Source organism: Streptopelia decaocto (assembly GCF_964273445.1).
Source record: "Streptopelia decaocto genome assembly, chromosome: 16".
Lineage (NCBI taxonomy): Eukaryota > Metazoa > Chordata > Aves > Columbiformes > Columbidae > Streptopelia > Streptopelia decaocto.
The window spans coordinates 2775029-2799825 of NC_138671.1; the positions used below are offsets into that span (position 1 = coordinate 2775029).

General features: G+C 40.8%; 1 protein-coding gene across 2 annotated transcripts in view; it reads right to left on the reverse strand.

Moving 5' to 3' along the window:
* The window catches only part of CEP112 (centrosomal protein 112), a 143703-nt gene that overhangs the window by 37144 nt on the left and 81762 nt on the right, over window positions 1–24797 (reverse strand). For both annotated transcript variants that reach the window (XM_082066904.1, XM_082066905.1), the window contains exons 21-22: window positions 17466–17696; window positions 2006–2068 (exon numbers count right to left, since the gene is read on the reverse strand). In XM_082066904.1, coding sequence (XP_081923030.1) covers window positions 2006–2068; window positions 17466–17696 — 294 coding nt within the window. The remainder of the gene's footprint in view (window positions 1–2005; window positions 2069–17465; window positions 17697–24797) is intronic.

Sequence of the window (24797 nt, forward strand, 5' to 3'; positions counted from 1 at the left end):
ACAAAAGTACAGAAATTCAGACATCAGGGTGAAACTCCTTTATTGGGCTAAAGAGCCCTGACACATGATGTATGTGTTGTGTCTGCCACAGAAAGCGCAGAGCAATTCCAGTTCTGGTTGTTGGGCCCATTGCTCCTCAATAAGGGGAACAGTGTATCAGCTACAGCAATGCCTGGCTTAATATAAAAATAATTTTAAAAGTCTCAACATTTTTCCATTTTGAGACTATTCTACAGGCCTCTAAACTTCAGTCTGACAAAATTGGTTATGACATCGAGGTCAAACAGTTATTGCACTACACTACCTAGGTGTTCCCGCTGTAACGATGAAAGCAATTGTCCTCACCCTGGTTTAAAAAGTCAGAAATGCTTAAATTCTTCCACCTGTCTTCAACAAATGGACCCAGAACCATTTTTGTTTTGGCAGTAGATATGACATGGAGAGGCTGACTTAATTTTAATAAAGTTTGCAATTTCTTGTCATTGATCACTTCTAGTTTAGAGGCTTTTAAACCATTCTTTGTAGTGTTGTAAATTATTTTAAAAGAGTATTATTAGCCTATTATTACTAATGCTGAAAACACAGTTTGCAAGTAAAAGGCATTCAGCTGTGGTTGGGAGGAATGAGAAGAACGACACCTCCACAGAGATCCTTGTGGCAATTTTCCTATTAAAAGCTTAACTTCTCATTGCATCTCCATCATTTTTCACACTTTGGTACTACCTGTCAATCAATATCAAATGTTTAAAAATTATCCTGTCTGATCATTTTTAAGTATATATGTAAATTCAACATCCATTTTCATCTTCCATATTCAAAAGACTCCTCTGCAGAGCAAAACTCAAGTCAAACTCAGTTTGCTTTCAGGACACTGACATTCGTCAAAGTGTTATTTTGGGCAGAAAAGTTGATATTAGCTCAGAGCAACAATAACCACCAAGATGGCAGAGTTGGGACGGCCGTCCTGCCATCGGTTGTGACAGCAAACACCACCTTGTGACACAAAATGCAAGTCCTGGTTGTGCAACTGCCTTGATTTTATGAGATGTCATCACAGAATGTGCGGGGTTGGAAGGGACCCACAAGGACCATCGAGTCCAGCTCCTGTCCCTGCACTGGACAACCCCAACATTCACACCATGTGTCTGAGGGTGTTGTCCCATCACTTCTTGAACACTGTCAGGCATGATGTGCCTTCCCTTGCCACCTAGTGACGGGACTTGGTCCTCTCAGGACCTCAGAGAGGAAAAAGTAGAAAAATATGAAATTTTGAACTCAAAAAACCCTCACCCATTTCTTCTACCACACCTGGAATCTTGTGTCCAGTTGTGGCCCCTCAGTTCCAGCAGGACAGGGAACTGCTGCAGAGAGTCCAGCGCAGGGCAACAAAGATGCTGAAGGGAGTGGAGCATCTCCCGTGTGAGGAAAGGCTGAGGGAGCTGGGGCTCTGGAGCTGGACAAGAGGAGACTGAGGGGGGACTCATTCATGTTTACAGATAGATAAAGGGGGAGTGTCAGGAGGATGGAGCCAGGCTCTTCTCGGTGACAACCAATGGTAGGACAAGGGGTAATGGGTTCAAACTGGAACACAGGAGGTTTCACTTAAATAAGAGAAGAAGCTTCTTCCTGGTGAGGGTGTCAGAGCCTGGCCCAGGCTGCCCAGGGGGGTTGTGGAGTCTCCTTCTGTGCAGACATTGCAACCCGCTTGGACACCTTCCTGTGTCACCTCATCTGGGTGTTCCTGCTCCATGGGGGGATTGACCTGGATGAGCTTTCCAGGGCCCTTCCAACCCCTGACACTCTGGGATTCTGGGATTCTAGTCAGTTTGATGCTCTGTGTTTTTCAAAAGGTTAAAATCTGCAAGAAAGACACTGGATGTTTGATTTGGGAAATGGTTCTGGCTCCTCTCGCTCATCAAGACCGAGAGCAGAAGTAATTACACTTTTCATCAAGTTTCCAAATCAAACGGACCCGCGTTGAGGTTCCCGCCTCCTCGCCACCTACCTGCGAGGATTTCACCAGCTTCTGGCTGAACTCCTTTTCCGTTTGCTTCAGCCGGCTGTTTGCCTGAAACGCACACAAAAGGCAACCAGATTAGCTCAGCCGCGGGACGTGTCCAGACACTTTGCCACCGACCCCTCTGCTTGGCACCTCGTCCACATGCCTATCGCTGAGCGGCCGGGACCCGCGCCAGCTCCAACGCCCTTTTGTGGCAGCCAAAAAACCGCGAGGGCTTGGCTTTGATCTCGGGCCAACTATTCATCGCTCAAAAGAGGGGAGAAATTGTACCTCTGCTGCCAATTATTAGAAAAACATAAAGACTTCTGCGGATTTAAAAAAGCAAGTGTGTGTGTGTGTGTGGCAGGGAGGGAGGCAGCACACACACGGGTTTATCTGGTGATTCGGTTTCTGAACGAAGGGAAAAGGACAAAGTCGCAGGCAGGGGCTCCACGGGTACAACACAACGTGGAGGACGCGGCTTCGTGCCTGCAACTGCCTTTTGTCCCGCTGTGTGTCCTTTCCTATTTAAAGGTGGCGATTAAACTGGAAATCAACCCCAACATGCAGCTGAAGCAGCTGGGAGCTCATGGACATACAAGCTCTTTCCTTCTCTTACCATTATTCTCACAATTCGAAGACAAAGAATAAAACCAACTGAAAACAAGGCTGGTTTGTCAATGTGGAATCCAATAAGCAAATATTTCTGTAATTCCGAGGAAAAACGGCTCCTAAGGTTTTTTTTTCCTCAAATAATTTAACTGCAGAAATAAGTCAACAATAAAAATAATTCAATACCAATTTCAATTTCATTTGGGGACACAATTCTGATTTGTATTTTTCTTGCAAAGTGCCATGGTATTATATGGACAGACCGGCCCGAAAATGCCGTCCTCAAATGAACTGCCAAGAGCTCTCGCATTCTTGGCTCTAAAATTTGAGGACAGGTGTCTAAGAAAAATATTTTCTTAGGGGGACAGCGTATTACGAAGCTGAGTTCTGAAGTAAATTTAAGCTGATTAAGCTTTCCAAATCTATCTGACCTCGCGCTCAAATCTTTGATCTGTCATCTCCAGTTTCATGGCGCAGCATCCCGCACCCAAACACGGGCTCCTCCAGCGTCTCTTCTGGGGGCTCTGGAAGCCACGGGCGCCCCCGAACCTCTGAACCCTGTTTGGATCCTGCTGCAAGACTGAACCTCCAGTTCTGCAAACACCAGGGATGCCGGTCAGGCAAATAGTTTTATTGATTTTACCGGACTATAAATTTAGGAGCTTAAAGTTGCAGACGGTGAGAATCACCGCCAAGCACGACAGGACGCGAAACATCTCGTATGATCCCGGCAGTTATGTGTGATGTGGATTAATGTAAGTATATTACAGCCAGTTAAAAATAATCTTACGGTTTACATGATACTGCAATTTAAGATCTTGAGTCCCTCCAAGTTCCAAGATTATGAAACATAACAGGTCTGCCTGTTGGTACTAAGAAATCTTCTAAAAAAGTTGATCAAAACAATTTATCAAATATGTGCATAATTTTTGAGATCACACTACTTTTTTTTTGGTATAAAGAGAAATAATAGTACTACATATTGGTTTAAAACAGCATATACAAGAATTCTGGAGCACCAGACAAACTGAATTCCACTTTTTCGACATTTATCACTTAAAGTGGGCCACAAACTCTATACGGGTCTATTGTGGGACTGCATAAATAACAGGAGAACAGTAACACAGGAGCAGCGATGCCAGACAGCTCCACGCCTGCTCCGCTTCTCTTCGTGCTCAGGCTGACCCATGGTAACACTCCTTCCGCTGTATTGTCATTCAGCTTCAGATTACATTTTACCACCACTGCATATCGTAAAGTGACTGAAACTGCCAGTTTATCTTTAGGGAAGAAAGTAAGAAATAAATTACAGTAATAGATTAAATTACTGTTCCTCCCAGAAAGGGAGAGATACCAGCCAGCAAGGCTCTCAGATCACATTACAGCTGCTCTCGCTCGACTTGCCTGGGGTAAAAGTCTTTGTCTTTCATAGAAGCAGCTTTATAACCTCCTGAACTCATACAAGAAATCCCGACAAATAATAACAAAAAACCACCCAGAACTTCCATAAACAAACTAGAACTTGTTTGTTCACTCTGAGCAGAGCCAGGATGACCTCTGATAGACACGGCAGAGGCGGCCCAAAGGAAGAAATGCTGAATGTCACCGTTTTATTCATAACTGAAGGCAAGGAAAGTATTTCCTACCAGTTTCTTTAAAGGCAATTAGAGTATCTTCTTTTATAACAGCTTTAACAAATACCAATTAACAAAATATTTATTAGTTGTCTCCCAGTCATCAACAAACCACAAATTCTCGCATCTACTTGCAGTCCTAACCACCCTTATCTGAGGGGGCTGATTTTCAGAAGTACTTGGCTACCAAAACTTAGACTGGCAAGAGCAAGAACACCCTTGGCCAGGCTCCGGCTGTGTCACCCCGGCCCTGCAGACACCAGGGCACTCAAACCCACGGCCCCTTGCCGAGTTCAGCCTTTCTGTGCAGATCTGGAACAGCGGCCGGCTCCTGCATCGTCCCCAGCGAAGCTCTGCAGCCCCCGCGGCTACAGCGCGCGGGTCGGATCGGATGCGCGGTGATGCACAGGAATGCGCTTTTGCATCATCTTTCACTGCGGAAATACAGGACTTGCCCTTTTTTAAAGCCTGTGACTAAAATAGAATCATAGAATCACTTTGGTTGGGAGAGACCCTCAGGATCATCAAGTCCAACCATAACCCAACCTAATTCCAGCACTAAACCATGTCGCTGAGAACCTTGTCTAAACACCTTTTAAACCGCTCCAGGGATGGTGACTCCACCACTGCCCTGGGCAGCCTGTTCAATGCCCGACAGCCCTTTCCGGGAAGAGTTTTCTCCTAATATCCAATCTAAACCTCCCCCGGCACAACTTGAGGCCAAGTGACACCTCTTGACTCCAGGCTGTTGCTTTGCAGCCCGGGGAGGCATCAACTGCTCCCCCGGGACACACGTAACACCGCGACACACACACAAAAAAGCACTTTCTACCTTTTTTCTTGTATTGTTTTACTGCAAAGTAAATATGCTGCCTACAGTGAACATCATGGAGGATTTACATTACATTTATCCCGACAAATGAGAAGGTTCGAAGTGACACGGTGCACAACAGCAGCATCTTCCCGGGCTCCTTCTACAAGAAGCTGCTCGGCTCACACATTGTATGAAGCATAAGCTGCTTCTCTATTATTTCCAGGGCATTCCCTCACTTTCAGGTTACATGCTATTTCAGAAACATAATGAATCAGGATCCAACTGGAAGGTGAACATTTGGAGGGTCAGCCAGTGTTCATTAAAGTCTAACTCTTTTTATAGCAATGGGCAGCACTGCAAATGTAGTTAATGGTCTTAAACTAGTTTCCCGTGTGTGAGGGGTAGCTGTTGAAATTCACGCTTGGCAAAAACTTGTCAGAAGTATCAATTGTAATATCCATTTTTATAATAAAAAGGTTTAAATTGGATAAGCCATAGAGGAATCCCACTGATTCAAAAATTAACTTCTGTTTAGTTTCACAGAGTTAATACATATTTTAGCTAAAATTATCTGATTATGACAATTTCACATGCAGTTACTTTATATTACAGAGTGAGGACTTTTGCATTAAAAAGATTATGTCCTTGTTACAGTTAATTGGTTTTAAAAACCAACTATAATTCTCTAACAAGCCTTAAAGCATCGAATTGTGGTTGCTGAGCAAAACTGCACCGACTCCAACAAAACATCTCACATAGAAATTCAAAATGGTATTAGCACTACAGATGTGGTATGTGAATTAGTGGATGCTATTCAAACACAGGCTCCTTCTCATTCTTCCCTTTCATGAAACAGAACAGCATTACCGAGAATAAAAGAGCAAAGGATCTAGGATGGGACCACACCACTCAAGCATACCATGTGCTATCCTCATTACAAAGTTTTTATATGCTATTTTTAAGGTGTAAGATGTATAAAAGGGGCTTTTAGTTCTACCCGATGAACACATGCCCTAAACAGCCCCAGGAGCTGCTCATGGGCACATGGTCAACCTCATCTTCCACCAACACCCATGAAGATGTTTAGAAGGTCTTGAATATTTAGCAAAAAATGCAGCTGTTAAAGAGTTTTTTGGAACATTACAAATCCGTACTCATCTTCCAGCTTCAGAATGGTGATTTTCAGATGGTAATTTAGATTTTAATTATGCTACACAATTAATAGGAAAACTAACCCCTGCAACCCAAGTGCAGATAGATCGATATGAGTTAAGGATGCACAGTGAAATCTTGTTCAAGTATATATGAATTACATTTTTGTGACTGATTCAGCAGTGTTTCAGTTTGATTTGAATCTCCCCAAAACACACAGAAAGAACAAAACCCCACAAACACAACTACCATGAACCAGAGGGTTATATATACACACCAACACTCACTAATAGTAAAGCAGATTTAAGAAATCTGTTAAGGGTACAAGCTATGAAATAATCATTTTTTCAAAATGTCTTCAAGTAGCTAAATGATGGCCATATATAAGCTGATCCTCCGTAATTAGTTAGATAAAAGTGTAAGTAAACTGAGAAAAAAAGAGAAATCAAAGGGTGGGGGAAGGAGAAGAAAGAAAACTTGCTCCAGGGAAGAAGCAACTGTTCTCTGATGTGCAGCAAAGAATTTAACATCAAAGAACTAATGTAAATGGGGCCCATTTACCTTAAAAAACAACACACCACTCCACATTCTGGAATATTTCTATTCAAGTTTGACAGCATTATGCTTTGTACCAAAATTTGAGATGGTGTAATTTGACAGATGTCAAAAGAAAATGACCTTCAGGATGGCCAAGTGCAGCAATTTTTGTTATTAAGTGTGTTAAAACATTCTGTACAGTATCTGTTTAAACTTCAGAGATTTGCAGATCACCTTTTAAGTTCATCTGATTGTACATAAAAATTTCCCATAGACCTCAAAGGCTGAAACGCGTATTTTGCTCGTGTGCCCCTGGCACTGACAGGGGTGAATTCCTGCACCAACACCCTGTTCTCGCTACTGCTCTCCCCACCAACCAGTTACACACAAACCGAGTCTCCATGGAACAGTGAAAATCACGTAACAGCTCAAACACGTAATTTGAGACACACAAAAGACCATTAAAAATAGCTTCCTATCCAAATCGATGTTAACAGAATAATTAGTCAAGTACCAAATGACTTCAAGGGGTTTGAAAATGAATGATAGAAATCCCAATCTGTCATACCCACAAATCCCATTAATATTCTCTTTTACATTCTACTTTTGTAGGTCTATAAATCTTTTCTCTCTCTTTTTTTTTTCTTTAAACATACATCTTTGGGAAAAAACCCTCTCGTTCACATGCTATAGGTACTTTTCATGGGGAAAAAAAAAAAGACTGAATAGAAATGAATTTGGTGTTTCACCTGTAAAGAGAATGGCCTTTCTGCAGCACGTTGCAATGGTGCGCTCAATGGGGGCCTGCTGAAAAACCCCCTGTGCAATAGGAAAACTCTGATTTCCAGGCCTTTCCTTTAAACCAACAGACTATTTCTAATCATTCTGAAATTATGTAGAGGAATTAAACACAGACATTTGACTCTTCCAAGAATTCTTCCATGTGACTCCAGCTGGATTGGTCTGATGCCAAAGCTGCACCAACCTTACACTGCTACACAGTCGCTGGCTTCATCTAAATGGATTTAAGGAGCATTTAGGTATTTCCCAGCTTCACTAATTTTGATTTCTATTCAATATTGCAGCAAGCCAGGCGCCTTATTTAAAACCAACTGCACGACATGGCCTAACATACAGGCCTTGTATACAAATACAAGGTTTTAAAACTAGATTAGTAGTCTAGGCTCACCAAATGAAATTGTTCAATAACTTAAATAGGCTTTATACAAGATAGCACTGATGCATCAGGCATTTAAAGGACAGACAAAGAATTTACTTTAATCTGAGGATGTACTGTGAGATTTTGCCAAAACAGCTGGCGGACAGGTGGTTTCACATTACGGCACCATTCCTTTCTTTCACTCTACACTCAAATAAGATGAACTGAGTAAACCTGGTGAAGATGCTGAGGCTGCACCGCTCTCCCCATCAGGGCACTGAACGCAGCTTTCCCACAGTTACACACCTAAATCTGGAACCGCACAAACGCATCCCTGCATTATGATTTTTAATATCTCCTGGTTTTCTACCCAACGAAATTAAGAGGGTTATTAAAAGTGGGTTTAAGACATTATCTCGAAAGCGGTGGCATTTTCCTTTTCAGAGCCTTAACAAATAAACCACGCACTCAACGGGAATTGTTTGAGCTTTACAAGCTGCCTTTGCTGGTCAGAAATCCCGGGCACCTCACCCACTGTTGTACACTCAGTCTCTCCCACTCTAATACAAAGAAGTTTACAGAAAAGCTTCTATCACTCAGGCCCAGATGTTTTTGGTAGCCAAACAGCTGCCACCTGGGAAAACCCAGGGACAGGCTGCTAAACGTCTGTGAAGATGCAAGTCAAAGCAACACAGACGGCAACAGTACCAGGGTGACACTGACCCATCATTTGACTCACTTACAGGCTACTTAATTAATATGAGCTTTACAACACATGATTATTCCACAAATCAGAGATTTTTTTCAGACCCATGCACTTCATCGTTACACATCAGCAAAGTTTATGCACCTTGATTTTTGCCAAGCAGAGACTATAAGGCTCCTAAAGGACTATAAAGGGATAAGAACATAATTTCTATTTTTTAGATTCACCATTGCCGTTTCAAGTTGAATTTTGTGGCAATAACAAGTGTTAAGAAGAAAATGACTAGAAAAAAAATCATGTGTGTGTATCATTCTGAGAGCAAATCTTGTTTTCATGGAAGAGAAGGAAAGCAGGAAACAAAAGGACAGCCTCAGTATTACTAAGTTAACTCGCTATTACTAAGTCACATCATTAGATGAGAGACCAACAAAAGTTAAGCTCCTACAGTTGGAAAGATAAACATTCAAAATACGACAAAATCCCCTAACAAATGTATGATCTGAAGCAATCAGTGTTTCTTAGCAAGATTATGCTGGATTACTTTGTGTGGGTTTAAATACAACAAAGCTTCCCGGAGCCAGCGAGCATTACTGTACCGATGAGTAACTGCGCACAAGTCCAGCGAAGTCCCAATTAAAAGGAGAATGGAATATAGTGCTCAATCACGAAAGCAATTAAAAACATAAATAAGACATTGCGAGACTCTCAACATTCCCAGTGTTTCACTATTCATCCCTTCTCCATCCTGCAGCTGTAGGTCAGAATTAACTCCTCTGAACTAAATACAGGAGAACTCTTTTGGGGATTTGTACCTTATTCATTTTCAAGCAAACACCCAAATTCATTTCAAATTCGCACAAGAACTGCAACAGTTTCACCTAAATCAGATTTTCTACAAGTTAAACACCCCTCCTACACTCAGATGTGATTGTGAAACTACTTTGATCTCTGTTCCCAAATTTATTGCTCAGTGTAATCCATGACAAAATATAATGTGATTTACTGTATCTCTATATGACAGCCCAGCAGCTGACAGAACTTAATAATTTAGCATAAGAAAAAAAACCTTCTGGCACCAAAATATACAAATCATAATTGAGGCACTTTAGTATCACATTACAATGAAGCATATGCAGACTGATCATAAGAACTTCAAAACAATTAGAATTCTTTCTCACTCATTTAATGAAGGTGGGTTTTGCTCCGTGACACGTTCTGCAGCTGTAAGCAAGTCATTTTGGAACACTGCTTCTTCACATTAAAGACTCTGAAGGACTAATAACACCATTTTACCCCTTCCCTGTTTCCCAAACACTGCTTCCCCTCCGAAAAGAGGGGGAAGGGGGCAGAAAATAAAGCCACCTGCAGCTCTTCTCTATTACAAAGATATGAAGAAAGACCAAATAAGTATAAACAAGGTCTTCAAATTGTGCCAGAATTTAAATATGCAATAAAGATGTTTTATATTGGTTTGGAGCATCTCCCGTGTGAGGAAAGGCTGAGGGAGCTGGGGCTCTGGAGCTGGACAAGAGGACACTGAGGGGGGACTCATTCATGTTTACAGATAGATAAAGGGGGAGTGTCAGGAGGATGGAGCCAGGCTCTTCTCGGTGACAACCAGTGATAGGACAAGGGGTAATGGGTTCAAACTGGAACACAAAAGGTTCCACTTAAATTTGAGAAGAAACTTGTTCCTGGTGAGGGTGGCAGAGCCTGGCCCAGGCTGCCCAGGGGGTTGTGGAGTCTCCTTCTCTGCAGACATTCCAACCCGGCTGGACACCTTCCTGTGTAACCTCATCTGGGTGTTCCTGCTCCATGGGGGGATTGCACTGGATGAGCTTTCCAGGGCCCTTCAACCCCTGACACTCTGGGATTCTGTGATCCTGTGATACGAATGAAGTGGCTGAGGTTTGGTTTTTTTGTTTTTTCCTAAAAAAAGCAATCTCACGTTACAATCAGCTACCGTACTGGAGAACAGCCAATGTTTTTCCTTATGTTATAATGTACCCTGGGTTGTAAAGATAAGCAAAACTGGTAAATTAGAGAAAACTGTACCTCATGCAATCAGCCTTCTCCAAGACACACAGTATTGCAAAAAAAAAAAAAAAAAAAGGAAGGAAAGAGGAAATTATTCAATTGGGCTTTATAAAGTATTTAATAAAGTTAAAATAATAAGCAGTTGTGTATTACAAGATAAAGTTGGTGTGTTACTGTTTGTTTGGATTGTGAAAAAAGGACGAGGAAACTACTGAAAAAAATAATTAGAACAGTCTTTCTGCCACTGGAAAATCTTCCTGCACTTTGTAACCAGGGAGGTTAAGACTGAACCATCAGTAATGTCCTCAGACTCAGGCCAATGGGCCACCAAGCCCAGTGTCCTCTCCAGATGCTCCCACAGAGAAACCTGCCCCTTGTATCCCCAGCACCCGCAGCTCTCGGATCGGGGAAATTAAACATTAAATCTCCTTGTTCCCAGCAGTGACCGGTTACAAACATGCTGCTCATAAAACTGTTTAATCCTTTTTTGAACCCGCTGATAATATCTCCCTCCACAACACCCATGGAAATCAATTCAAGCAGCTCACTATCTCTCTCTTGTTTAGAGAAGTTCCTTCTTTCACCAGTTTTAAATCAATCTCTTATTAGTTTCCAGCAGCAACACCCAGATTCTTGGGCAGTAAATAACAAATCGGCGTTTGCCTTATCCACCATCTTCATCCACCATCCACCGTCTCTTTTGTGAGTCTTGATATTATCCAAAGGCTACAAACCCTGGAAGTTACAGAATTGAGAAGAAGTAGCGAGTGAAGCAGAACTAGAAATGGTGTTTGGACACAGACTTGAGAAGAAATAGGAGACAGAGAAGACAAAAAAACCCCACCTGTGACCACTTCTTATACAGATACCTTAGATTAATACCAGTTGGGTAAAAAACCCCAAGCTTCTCAAACAACCATCCACCTAAAATTGATATGATAAGAAGTGAATAAAGTGTGCTGAAAGACAGGCCACATGATAGAGCTCTAATTTTAATTATATCAGGCCTTGCCCTGTTGAAAGCTATCTTTTTAATTCCATATTTTATCATAATTTATGATTTAGCTCAATTATGCTGCTTCTTGTCTGGTTCTCATTTCTTAACAGTATTGCATCAGTCGTTTTAATTTTTAACCCTATGGTGTTATTTGTGAATTTACAAACACCATGGTGCTTGATCTCCTCTCCAAATGAAGACGTTAAAAAGTAGCGTTGTGGGTGCATATTTTTTCCCATAGTGGCACTCATACCACTCTTGATTATCTCTGGAAACAGCTTTAGAAATACAGTTGATGGGTAGAAATCTTAGATCTGTTTTCAGTTTGGGGGTTTTTTTTGGTTGGTTAGTTGGTTGGTTGGGGTTTTTTAAAAGGAGACGGAAGGAGAGTAACTCTGTGAATAATGGAGACTACTGCTTTGAAATGTCTCCTGTAAGGAGAGAGCCATAAATTCTGTTTCGTCTCATCTGAGCGAAATATCCCTGAGATTATTCTACCATATTTTTCTTCATGTTTGGCTCTGTTGATTGAAGACTCTTCCAAATGGCTCCCCTAAGGGATGATGCAATTTCTGCGACCATGTTCCTGGTCCACTATCATCTTTCTTCCTTTTCCTTTGGAGGAATACGAAGGAGCAGTGTAAAAGTGAACACAGGAGAGAGGAAATCGGTTTCCTCCCCTCATTGTGAGCAAAATCTTATTGCAAGAGTTGCTGTAAAATTACTATAAAGACAGATTAAATAATCTGTACTTCTTGTGCTAACATATACTCACTGTCCTATATAAACCTTTTCTTCTTTTGGAAATAACTTTCTTTTTTCTTGATCTTCTAGGCTCTTGGCAGATTTTCTCCAACAAAGCCAAAGTTCTATGCTCATTTATAATACTATTAGTTGGTGAATCGCTAACACAGTGTCAGAAATGTTTAAGAACCAAATGTAAGTCAATGTACACAGACTCAACGACATAAAACCAACAAAAAAGTTACTGGAATAGAGACATAATATAATAGACAATAGATCTTGGATTACAATAAAAATATTAAGAGACTCAGGTAATATCCAGATCTTCTTGGTAACAATGATAAGCTCTTGAGATTGTAACAGCTAAGGCCCAAACAAAAGAATCTACGTAACAGATTCAAACAAACATTCACAAATTTTAGTCTAAAAAAATGCCACATATACAATAACTCCTGGAGATCCTGAATGCCTTCAGCAAGGAGAAAAACATACGTCTACATTATAATTAGATACCAATTTAATGATATCATTATACTTAGGAAGAATACAAGGTCCATGTTTTGCGGTTGACCTGTTTGCCCCCATGTAAATAACCAGGATATTGCTGCAATGAGTGTGAAAATAGTTCATCTGGATGCTCCCACCAATGAAACTACCCATACTGTGGCTATTAGCGCTCACGTTAACGAAGTGAAAGGTGTCACTCGGATCAAAGACTCCGTCATGCACAGGAGTTTGAGCAGGAACCTACAGAATTGCTGCCCAAGACGGTCCAGGTCCCAGGTCTTAGAGACAAAGATGCAAAGATGGAACCGCTTTTAGTAGTTAATGAAATATGGAGTTGGCAGAGAAGAACAAGAGCCAGAGAGACAGGATTCAACAACGTGAGCTCATGGAAAGCACGCGATGCGGCTTCTTTATGAGCAGAAGTAACTGCTTAGGGGAAACTCAATACTTTTAATAGAGCATCTCTTTCATCTCTGAAGATGTCATATTCTTTCCCTTCATCTCCTGTCTCTTCGCCAGTGCTGAGCAGTATGACATCATCTGTATGAGCTCTGGCAACGGTGCCAGAACAGATATTGTGAATTAAAGATACTCGTCCGTGTGCCGTAGGACACCTGGACCGCACCCCGGGGCTGCCCGTGCTGGGGAATTCATCCGGCGTCACTAAACCTGATGACAAAGGAAGGACTGGAACACTCTCTAGGGCACATTATCAGGACCTTATCTTCAAACTATACGCAAGCAGAAGTTGTTCAAAAATTAAGCATCCAATTAGAGGACACTGCAGATTTTTGAAAAAGGCCTCGTTGCAAAAACATTATATTACAATAGAAGTTGTATATAAAATAGTTATTCTCTTTTAGGGAAGCAGTCACGCTGAGCACAATACTTTTAAATGATTTATATATTTTAAATTTTAACCTAAACTTTGAATTTCCTGGGCATTTTAGTTTTATGTGGACTTGCCACCAGACACAGGGGGAGTGATTGTAACTGGTATAGACTAGAAAACATTGTGAATGTCACTTTTTATTTAAAATAACAGAAATCTCAGAGTACAACCAACTGCTACACCCTCCAAGCAGGATTTGCAGGGCTCTGGCCAGACTGGGGTCCCATCGCTCCAAAATGAACCGTTTCACAACTGGACTGAAATCAGAAGAACTGAAGTCCAGAAATTAAAGTGTTTAACTATTTTCTTATGACTACAGCTTCATCCTGTAACCAACTGTCATATGCGCTCAGTACAGTCAATACACAAAAATGTAAATTACTTCTCCACAAGAAAAGCAGCACTGAGAAAGAATTAAGTGTTCCTGGAACCTGCATAAAGATTGAACAGGGTGAGTCAACATATCTATTTAAATGTAGAACGCAATGAAAAGCTAAATGTTGAAAATTATTCAGAAAGGCAAAAACCCCTCTGGTTTACTCATGTGTGCTGCTCAAAGAGAGCTCACTAAGAGGTATCTTCCATGCTCCAAGGTTGCTTCCTTTGAGCATTGTTCGCATGTCGACTGATCTGCTGGGCTCAGGCTTTCTGAACGTGCGTTGGCTGTGCCAAGGAAATAGCGGAGATGAATGTTGCAAGCGGTGGTGGCAGCCAAGCTTCACATCTGCACACGCTTAGAAACGCAGCTTGTCTCCTGCCTTCTGCAACTTCTGGCCAACCTGACAATGCTCAGCCCGTCACACCTGGCCGGCTGCTGCTCATGCAACCTATAACACACCTGTCCCCCCGCCAAAATGAGTCATTAGCGGAGCCTAATTACAGTCCTATGTATCTCCAATATGTTTATTTGTTAAACAGTTGATGTTTCGTTTCATCGTAATGAGGTATGACTTCAAATTAAAAAAGAAACAAACTACCATCACATCAGAAAACGCTCGAATCTTGTGCTATAATGAAGTACAGGCAAATTAAATCTATGCTTTAAAAGTAAGTCAAAATCACTATGATTGAATACAAGTGTTCTCAAACTATATTTAAGATTCTTTAACTAATAGACAAGAAATAATTTGGAGATATGCTCAGGTCATTTTGATGTTAGATAACAGATATTATGAAAGTACTGAAGTCCTAAGAACATAATTCAAAATTTCATATTCTCCATGCTATGAGGTTTTGTCTGATTTATGTCCAGCGTGGCTTATCTGACCTTAAGCACATTGAAATTCATCATCCCTACCTGATACAGTGGATCTGCGTTCTGATATTTTCCCTATAGTGCAGGTTACACGGTGCCATTTGGCGCCCTCTTAAATATTTTCCCATTTACCATTCCCTGCTGACTGGGAGACGCAATAACTGTCAAAAGATATTTGCTTTTAGAATCACAGGCTCAGAAACATTACCGTGCTACGTTTATTGAGCAACTCTCTGGCATCATATGCTGTAATCACTAACAAAATGAATCAAATGAAGTGTTACCATAAACAACGTATTGTCTTTGAAGTTGAGATTTTTAAGCAACAGAAAATTCAAGACCTCAGTAAATTGTGTATCCCTAAATATTGAAAAGCTGGCTACAAATACCAAATATTCCAACGTCCAGTGGACTTGCAATGAAAACTGTTCCTCGCTCTCCTCCAATACGGGGGGAACACCATGTGAATCCTATCTCTCCTTCTACCCATTTTTACTTAGATATTCCTTTTCATTCGAGTCTTAGCGATTTCTTCTGTATTTCATCATGTTGACATGAACAACAGCCCATCGCGACACAACGTGATCCACACAGAAATCAGAATTACTCACAAAAGAGACCCCAGAGCAATGAGACCCTTGGGAATGGACTGACCTTCCCAAAACGCGGACACTCAGATGTTCCAAACCTAAACAGTGAAATTCGGCTTCCCCTTGGATTTTTAAGCAATCTTTACAGAATTGGCAGGAAAAAAAGAGTAAATTCAGAGGACAAATTTTTCTCCCATATTGTCCTAATTTTCAACATAACGAGATTTGCTAGAAAAATAAGACGACTTTTAAAACCATATTTCAAGACCAGCGCTGCAATTAAGATGTTGGGTTATTTTCCTTTTCCCCTTGGATAAAATCTCCTTCAAAGTTCTGTGGACTTTAATGGGATCAAGATTTGAACTGAGCTCAAACTGTAACTTTTCAGTGGAGTTTACCCTCTAAGCTGCTTTGACTTTTGGACTTTGTGGCCAATTTCCACGTCTCTACATTTGGAAGACAGAAACGAAGCAGAATGGGAAATGAAGTTTTGAAGGTAACACAAGGTATGTTCACATGTCTGTGAACGACATTCCAACAGAGATACACTTTTCCCCCTCCTATCCTTTATTCAACAATTCTGATTAGAGGTAAAAATAGGGAAGTGGGTTAAATAAAAAAATTCAATAGCAGTTAATATAGCTTAAAATTAGCAATTTTTTTTTCTGAAAAACAGAAAAAATCCCACAAATTAAAAAAATAGCATTTCTGACAGAAATGACAATTCAAGACTATTAAAGATATTGCCCTGTGAAGGATTATTTGTAACTTTAATTTGAGGATGTAAAGAAGTTAACTTTTCTTTTGCTATACTACACATGTAAAAAAAAGATCAAAGAAAGAAAAGAATTGAGATTCAAATTCCATTTTTAAGCAAAAATGACAATGTCTTCCTGAGTTAAAATTAATCCTTTAATGATGAATTTCAAAGGTTTAAATACTTTCTGTGACCTTGGCTTTAAATAATTATGCCAAGCGGAGCTTTCCTTACATTCAGAGAAGATTCTGAATTGTTGATCAGAGCCATTTTAATGGCTTCAGCCTGGCTGATTTCCAACATAATCCTCCGAACGCTCTTTAAAATTACAGACCAAGAACCTGACGCAGGTAAATGAAATGTCACTTCTCACAAAGGCTGTTCAAACAGTATATGCAGACTGTTAATTTGTGCCACTGTACATCACTTTGCAATAAAATGTATGATTTATTACATTACAGCGTATAATAGATACTTCAACAACTATCTGCTTACATATACACACGGCGTCTACCATAAATATTAAGTAGGGTTTTTTTAGTTTAGCTTTTGAAAGAAAACTCACACGTTTTCGCTGATATCATCCCCAATGTGGTGAAATACTTGAACTGGAGACACGGGGATGCTCAGCAAGCGCCGATGAGCCAGCAGTGACCCCAATGAACAGGGTGGGGAGGGAAGCATTGATGGATATGAAACATTAATTTCTATTTCCAAGCCTTTCACAGAGTCCTTGCTCACAGGCAAAAGTAGACCACCCATTGTTAGCAACTAGACCCAATTTCCTCGCAGTTTTAGCCTGAACTTTTTCCTCCTTAAGAACTTTCTCTCTTTTTAAAGGAGAAAAAGCTTGGTTAGGCAGAACCGCCCTTTCTGCTCTGTTCCAACAGAGCAGAAGTGATCAGCCTTCCCGTGCCGTGACCCTGGCACCCAAAGCCAGATCTACACCACACATTTGGTTGTTTTTAATTCTAGTAACCCCTAAACACTTTTCCTCAGCGAACCTTTCCTCATCTGACTTTCGGGGCGACTGTTCCCCTCTGGCCGCACCGCGGCCCACGCGATCCTCTTACCTTGTCCAAGGCCTTCTCTGCTTCCGCCGTATGGATCTTCTTCAGGTCGAACGTCATTTTCTCTGCCTCCACCTTCAGCTTCTTCACCACGGCCTCGTGGTCCCGAGCCGCCCGCTGCTTCTCCTCTTCCCACTGACGCCGCAGCTCCAGCAGCTGCTGCTTCCGCTGCGCCCTCACCTGCGCCAGCTCCTCCCGCAGCTGCTGCAGCTGCTGCTCCAGCTCACAGATCACCTGAAATCAACAACAAATTATATACATATATATATATATATATATATATATATATATATATATATATATAAAACACACTATACAAAAACCAATTGATTTTTCTCAGGCTGTTAGCTGGGGAAGGAAGCAAACTCAAACTCTCTGTCCCTCAGCTGAAGCTTACTAAAGGTTTTGTGAGAAAATCTCATGAATATTACTGTGTATTTAAAGACTCCATTGCCCTGGAATGCCCGTTATTGCTTCTAGAGCTCCGAACTGATCCCTCTCCAACTCCTATGTTGCTTCTTCAGACATTTTTAACACACTGCCTGTGTTCAGCTAACCCGTCTATTTGCAGTCCCGGAGAACGACATTACTACAAATCTTTGAAAAAGAAACATTCATTCTGAGCACAGTTGGGAAGCGAATGACTCTCAGAAACATCGCCTTGCACATTAATACCCCAAGACAGATTGTTAGAAATACTGTGATCTGAGAGAGAAAAATGGAGGCTTGAAAGTTTGCCTGTTTTTGCAAACTATTTGAACTACACGGTGTAATAAAAGACACGTCGTCTCCCCTCAAACCGTCCCCTATCACAGCTGTAACACGTATTAAATAACCTTAACCATCTTGGAATTTATCACAACACTGACTTTTGCTTCCATGCTTTCTTAATTATTCACTGGCATTATTCCCTACTATGTCAAAGGTAAAATTGTGTGTGTGTATGCGTGGAGACGGAATGAGCACATCTTTTGTATACAGAAGTATAACACAGGCCGCATATTTCAGCTATATTAGCATTATCTCAAACATATGTTTCATATAGTGTAATCTGCACTAGATCCTTTCCTTCCTTTCCTGATCTTTTCCTCTACATGTTTATTTTTTTAAATCTGTAGACAGACTAAAAATGTAAAGTACATTTCAGTATGTAATTACACAGACTAAAATGTAAAGTTCATTTTAGTATATAATCATAATCTGCAATGTACTTTTATAATTCTTTGGGAAAATAATTTCACCCCCAGATCATACAAAATGTTAGCCCAACTGGCTTTTACTTAACCAAAGAAATACTATAGAGCTGCAATTTCTATAGGATGATCCGGTCTGAGTTCTAAACTGACACACGTAGTAGCATTTAGGTTTTTTAATAGCCGTTCCAATGCCAGTCCTGCATGGAATAGTAGCAATTATCTTATAATCTGGGAAAACTCTTTCTGAGAGCTCATTCCCCCTCCACTACTACTTTCCTCTTTTCTTTTTCTTCCTTTTTTAAAATAGAAAACTTCCTTAAACTTTCTGCCATGCCCCATATATATAGATATTAGATTGCTTAGAAGATTCCCGAAAATTTTGACAAAATACTTAGGATAAGGAGCCAAGGCTAACTTCTTACAATGCAGGGAAAATTCATTCATAAATCATATTACAAGCCAAAATAGAGACTGGGTGAATTCTCAACTTAACTGGCATGTCTTTCTGGAAAATGTAACAGCTCCAAACCCTCCGATTCCAAACTGGGGAGCCAAAAGATAGTGGGGTGAATGTTATAGGTAAAGTAACAGTAATTAATATGCAAAGGAGCATTAATGTTGGGCCTAATAGATGGTAAAAGCAGATTTGGTTCTATTAGGCAAGAAGAAAGAATCTGAAGACGGGGTGATGGCAGCGAAACTAATATGATTAAAGGAGTTCTTTCGGAGCAACTTCACTGCTAGTAAGATGATGTTAAGAGACATCTAATCTCCCCAAAGTGACTGGAAAAAGCTTATATTGGGGATCACAGACACAGCTCTTGTCAATTACTTGAAAATAAGTCTAGTTCTCACAGCCAGATTATTTTTTCCCATAAACAAGGTCCCTGGCAGAAGCAGCTTAGGAGCGAACAACTTGCCGCTCGAGACAACTTTGTGTGACACGGGAACCTGCAGAGTGCTGAAGGCAATAAGTCCCAAACTTCCCATCACCGAGACCCTGCTACTCCATACACCAGGTTTAATACACTATTGCTAGACTTAAACGTAGGCAAATTGGCACTACTAGGAAAAAAAAAAAAAAAGACATAATTCTCAGCTGTGAAAAATTCATGAAATATAAAACTTGAGAGCAATTGTCTTTTCTTAACGATTCTGCAAAAAAAAAACAAAACCCAAAAGATGCAATGAAAGAATCTCACGTCTCGTGCCTGAGATGTGAAAGCACAATGCTGGCTTGGGTTGTTTGTAGAACTGAATGGAGCATCTCCCGTGTGAGGAAAGGCTGAGGGAGCTGGGGCGCTGGAGCTGGACAAGAGGAGACTGAGGGGGGACTCATTCATGTTTACAGATAGATAAAGGGGGAGTGTCAGGAGGATGGAGCCAGGCTCTTCTCAGTGACAACCAGTGATAGGACAAGGGGCAACGGGTTCAAACTGGAACACAAAAGGTTCCACCTAAATTTGAGAAGAAACTTCTTCACGGTGAGGGTGGCAGAGCCTGGCCCAGGCTGCCCAGGGGGGTTGTGGAGTCTCCTTCTGTGCAGACATTCCAACCCGCCTGGACACCTTCCTGTGTAACCTCAGCTGGGTGTTCCTGCTCCATGGGGGGATTGCACTGGATGAGCTTTCCAGGGCCCTTCAACCCCTGACATTCTGGGATTCTGTGAAGAGCTGCTGTGAGAAATACACACCTTAAACGCTTGATCAGAGCAAATGACTCTTGTGCCAAACATAAGGCTTAACATAAGAAATTAAAACTTCACAGTACACAATAACTCCAGAATTTTATTGCTACTTGCTGCCTTTTTTGGGGGATCAAAATGTTATAGTCCTTATTTTGGTTGTGTGGGTACAAGTAAATGAAATCAAAGAGATTTATATCTTCTTTTTTTCCAAAGAACACAGACGTTTGTAGTGGTTCTACAGGATGGCCAGAGCAGCACAGCCCAAAGAAGGACGCATTTTGTAAAATGCCTATTAATCTACACACAGGAAAATAAATAGAAAGAAAACATGAGCTTAGAATATCCCAAATGGAACAAAACCAGAAATACATAAACTGTGTGGCAGGGTAGCGATTCCATGTGAATTCATATGGCACAGTTGTATGTACGTGTATGCACATGACAATCCATAGCTGAAGAAACTGCCAGCTGAGATGGTGATTTCTATTTCTGTTTCAAAGGAACAACTCAGAATTCTAACTAAGAATATCTGTGCTGAAATAGTGTCATAAAAAGGGTGGGTCATAAGCCCACAGCAATTTGCCTTTAGGGAAAAAATAGACTTGAAAGAAAAAAAGAAGGTTGCTCACTCACTTTGGCCTATTTAAAATGCCAATAAATGTTCTGCATGTTATTTGGAAGGAAAACATGTGCTCTTAATTTTAAAAAGTAAATTGCATAAGAACATATAAAGCTGGCAAAAAGCTTAAATTAAAATATGTTGCTGATGTCTGAAACTCTGCGACAGTTACATGCAACAGAGATGAGAAATGGACCAAATGACTACAGTCTAATTAAAAAAAAAGGTACATTTCCTTTATTTTTCAGGAGTTCCTGCTTCAGCCCAATGAAGCGTTTACTTGGAGCCGTTTCTGAGGGAGAGGCTGGAGCGTGACCACATCTCCGCACCCCCGCTGACGGAACACACGGCCCTCACTGTGACTCCCGGTGTATTACACACCAAACCACATCCACCCCATCACCGCATTTCGCTTCAAATAGCGTTGAGGGCCTCACAAAAACAAGGCGATGTAAGGTTATGATCAAATCCACTCTAAACTTATTCCCTGAGGCTCAGAGCCAGTCATCGAGGTGTTGCTTCAGCAGTTTTACAGTAAGTGACTAACATCTCCCAGCAGATGAAGCAGCAATAACCCTTCGTCGCTCTTTACCGATGAAATAAAAGAACCACTTGTCAAGACCACAGCGTGTCTCAAGTGGATCATGACAACTCTTCAAACTGACTTTCAAAAGTTTTCCGCGTTGGGCTAACTTGGCTTCAGCTGTGTTTAATACTGCTCGCATGTAACGTTTTAAAAAGCCCAACAAACTCCCCTAAAACCAGTTCCACAGACTGTTACAATACAGGATCACAATGATCCTTTCTAGGGTAATAACCTAAAATACCAGCCCATAAGTAAGAGCCCTATTTGAGCCACCGACAAGCAGCTCCTGCCTCTGCGTGCCGACACTTTCTCAGCGTTTTCTCACCTGGAAGAACATTAAAATTGGAGCACGTGCTCTGCGAAACCATCGGCTGAGTCCTGCTGAAAGGGACATTTGTCTCTTTGTGTCTTGTTACCCCGGCGTGATGTGACAGAGACGGATGAGGTATAGATAACATTTGTTATTGGGCAGTGGATTATTTCTGAAAGGAGATCAGTCCAGTCAAGGGAAAGGAAGTGGGTAGCAAAAACAAATCTCACTTTGATGATGAAGAATTAAAAGGAAAAGAAGGAACAAAGTAGAAACACTCAGTGGTGACAATGAGTCCCTTTTACCCACGATCAGTGCAACGTCCCAGAAGAGGTGGATCAAGTATCCCATCCCAGTACCACAGCAACCAGGGACATATTTACTGTAAAATACCTTAGAAGGGATTATCTGTTGAAAGTGGGAATCTGAACTTCTTTAGCTTTCTTATTAATAAAAAAAAGCTTTAGAAAGTGCTGAGAAACAGATAATAGAGGTTTTCCTACCATCGCAAAAATAAGCAATGCACCTAACATAAAAGAACACTACAAAAGTTAGCAAATATTATTTGTTTGCAGCTCTAAGCTCAGAAAAAGTATAGCTATAAGAACTTCAAAGATGTGGAATGCTGGTTTGTGTTCAAGAGAAAACAGCTTTATACTAATGAGTCTTAATACTGCAGTTTCAGCAAGTCACAGCGATCTGGTTTACACTTGATCTCATTCTGGTTTTAGGGAACTATCCCCCTGATTTTTACCCTTAGGAGATGAAAGAATTAGGCAACCATTGCACACCAAGGGCCAGGCTCAGTCCTACTGGCTCTCTAATCTTTTTGGCCGCAAAGCATCCCAGTGAGTCAGACTGGTCCCAGTATCCCTCTGCTCTTCTCCATGCCGGACAAATTTCCACTGGGCAGCTCAGCCAGCTGGCACCTTTGCAATACAATAGTCATAGAAAGGGTACCCAGCAGTGCTGGAAACAACAATCCTTTTGTCTCAGCTGAATCTGAAGAGATATAAAATCTAAACTGATACTTCAAAAGCCTTTTGAATTAGCTAAAGTCATTAATATTTAGTATCTCGAGATTTTAATGTCATTTTCTAAATAAAGCTTTGGAATTAACTCAATTATCTCCATTTTAACCAACTATATTGAAAATATTGTCTATAACATAGCAATTTCAATTAAAATATGTTAAGAATTTATTATCCCATTTTTCTTGTTGACTGGTAAAACCATCAATTTGTCACTATTACAAATCCTTAAAAAGATAGAGTTTATTTGCAAAGAAAACTACTTCCGCAAATGTCACACCCATTATCGCATGGGTAATGATGTGGCAGAGCACAAATTAACAGGGATAAGCAATAAACAGCTATTTAGCTTTCACAGCACAGTCTATTATACTGTCAAGTTTAAATGCCTTTTGGGTAAGAACACATAGGCCCATAAATATGGTAATTAATGGAGCAGATAAATGAAATGGTGTGAAATGAAGTGAAAATAAACAACAGTTCATTGACCACCAGGTTGGTCTCGCTTCCTAAGAGCACTGATCAAATGTTCCCGAAAGCACAGGGCTGTGCAAGCTCTTCATTCTCCCCTGCGTTTAACATCATCCCCAAAACAGTTCGGCACCTTTTGAATTCTATTTCTGAGTAATGTACTTGCGCTATCTTGTCTGCTCTTGTTCTACAGCTGAAGCATCTTCCTGGAACATGACAGAAGTGTTGACTCATGAGGAACATTAAAGGGAAGTTCCCTTCTCCTGAGCTCCATTTCCAATAAAATTAATGAAGAGAGTGTATCCGTGTCACTCCTATAAAGAAAACACACTTAGGCAACATTTCCATAGGTAACCTAAAGCCCAGACTGTTCGCTGACTTGGCCATGTATTTCTGAAGGCCCACAGAGGGATGTGTGACACAGGTAGGAAAAGTTACACTGAAAGTATCGGCGTCGTTCTTGTTTCCACATCCATGACTACATGCGAGAAAAGGGCAGCAAGTTCTCAATATCTCTCTGACACAGTATTAAGCAGAACACAAATTTTGATCTCTCTTTCCAAAAGGAAATAGATCTGGACTTTTAAAGAAGCCGATCAGCTGTCTGATGTTCATGTCAATGGCACTTAAGCTACAAACTACAAGGCTGGAAGGAAAACAAAAAGAAGAGGGACAAAGCAAGAAAACGAGACATCCATTTGAACAGCTCCACAAAGAGCTCAAAATTAACGAAGCTTATTTTGAGTTCTTCATTTACATAAGTCCATCTGATTCTAATTTAGTTAACAGCGGCTAGAAAGGAGAACTTCATATTGGTCGGTTATTGTCACTGCCTTCCTAATAAAATGGTTTTTAGTCAAAGGGAAGAAGCTCAAGCCCACACGTGTTAACGAAACAATACAGCGCACGGGTGAGCGAAAGGATTATGTACCAAGTGGAAATTGAGATAAATGTAAATAAATTTTCCATTTAACAGTCCTAAGACCTGGAAAAGCCTTGGCCCTCTGGCCTGCAAGACAGATCCAGAAGAGTTTCTTATGACCCGATTTACTGTATTGGCTTTGAAATTGATTAGTAAGTCAAAAATTAAAACATCCAGCCTTCTCTCTCCACTCTTTTTATGTGATGAAAGAAATGTTTACATTTGAATTTTTCTTTGTACAATCAAAATTATTGGAATAAGGTGACTAAGAGAGCTACCTGGAAACGACCTGGGGGAGGACTCATTTCCTCCTGTCTTTCTACAAAGGAATTTAAGGGAGACACTCAGCTGGGCACCCAACGATCTACATAGATGCATTATTGTAACTTAAATATGATGAAGGTAAAAAAGAGACATAAACACCTGCAGTGATCCCTAAAATGACGTGTGAGAGCAGAATATAAATAAAATAGAGTGGCTAAAAAAGAAATAAAAATCTATACCAAATACCAG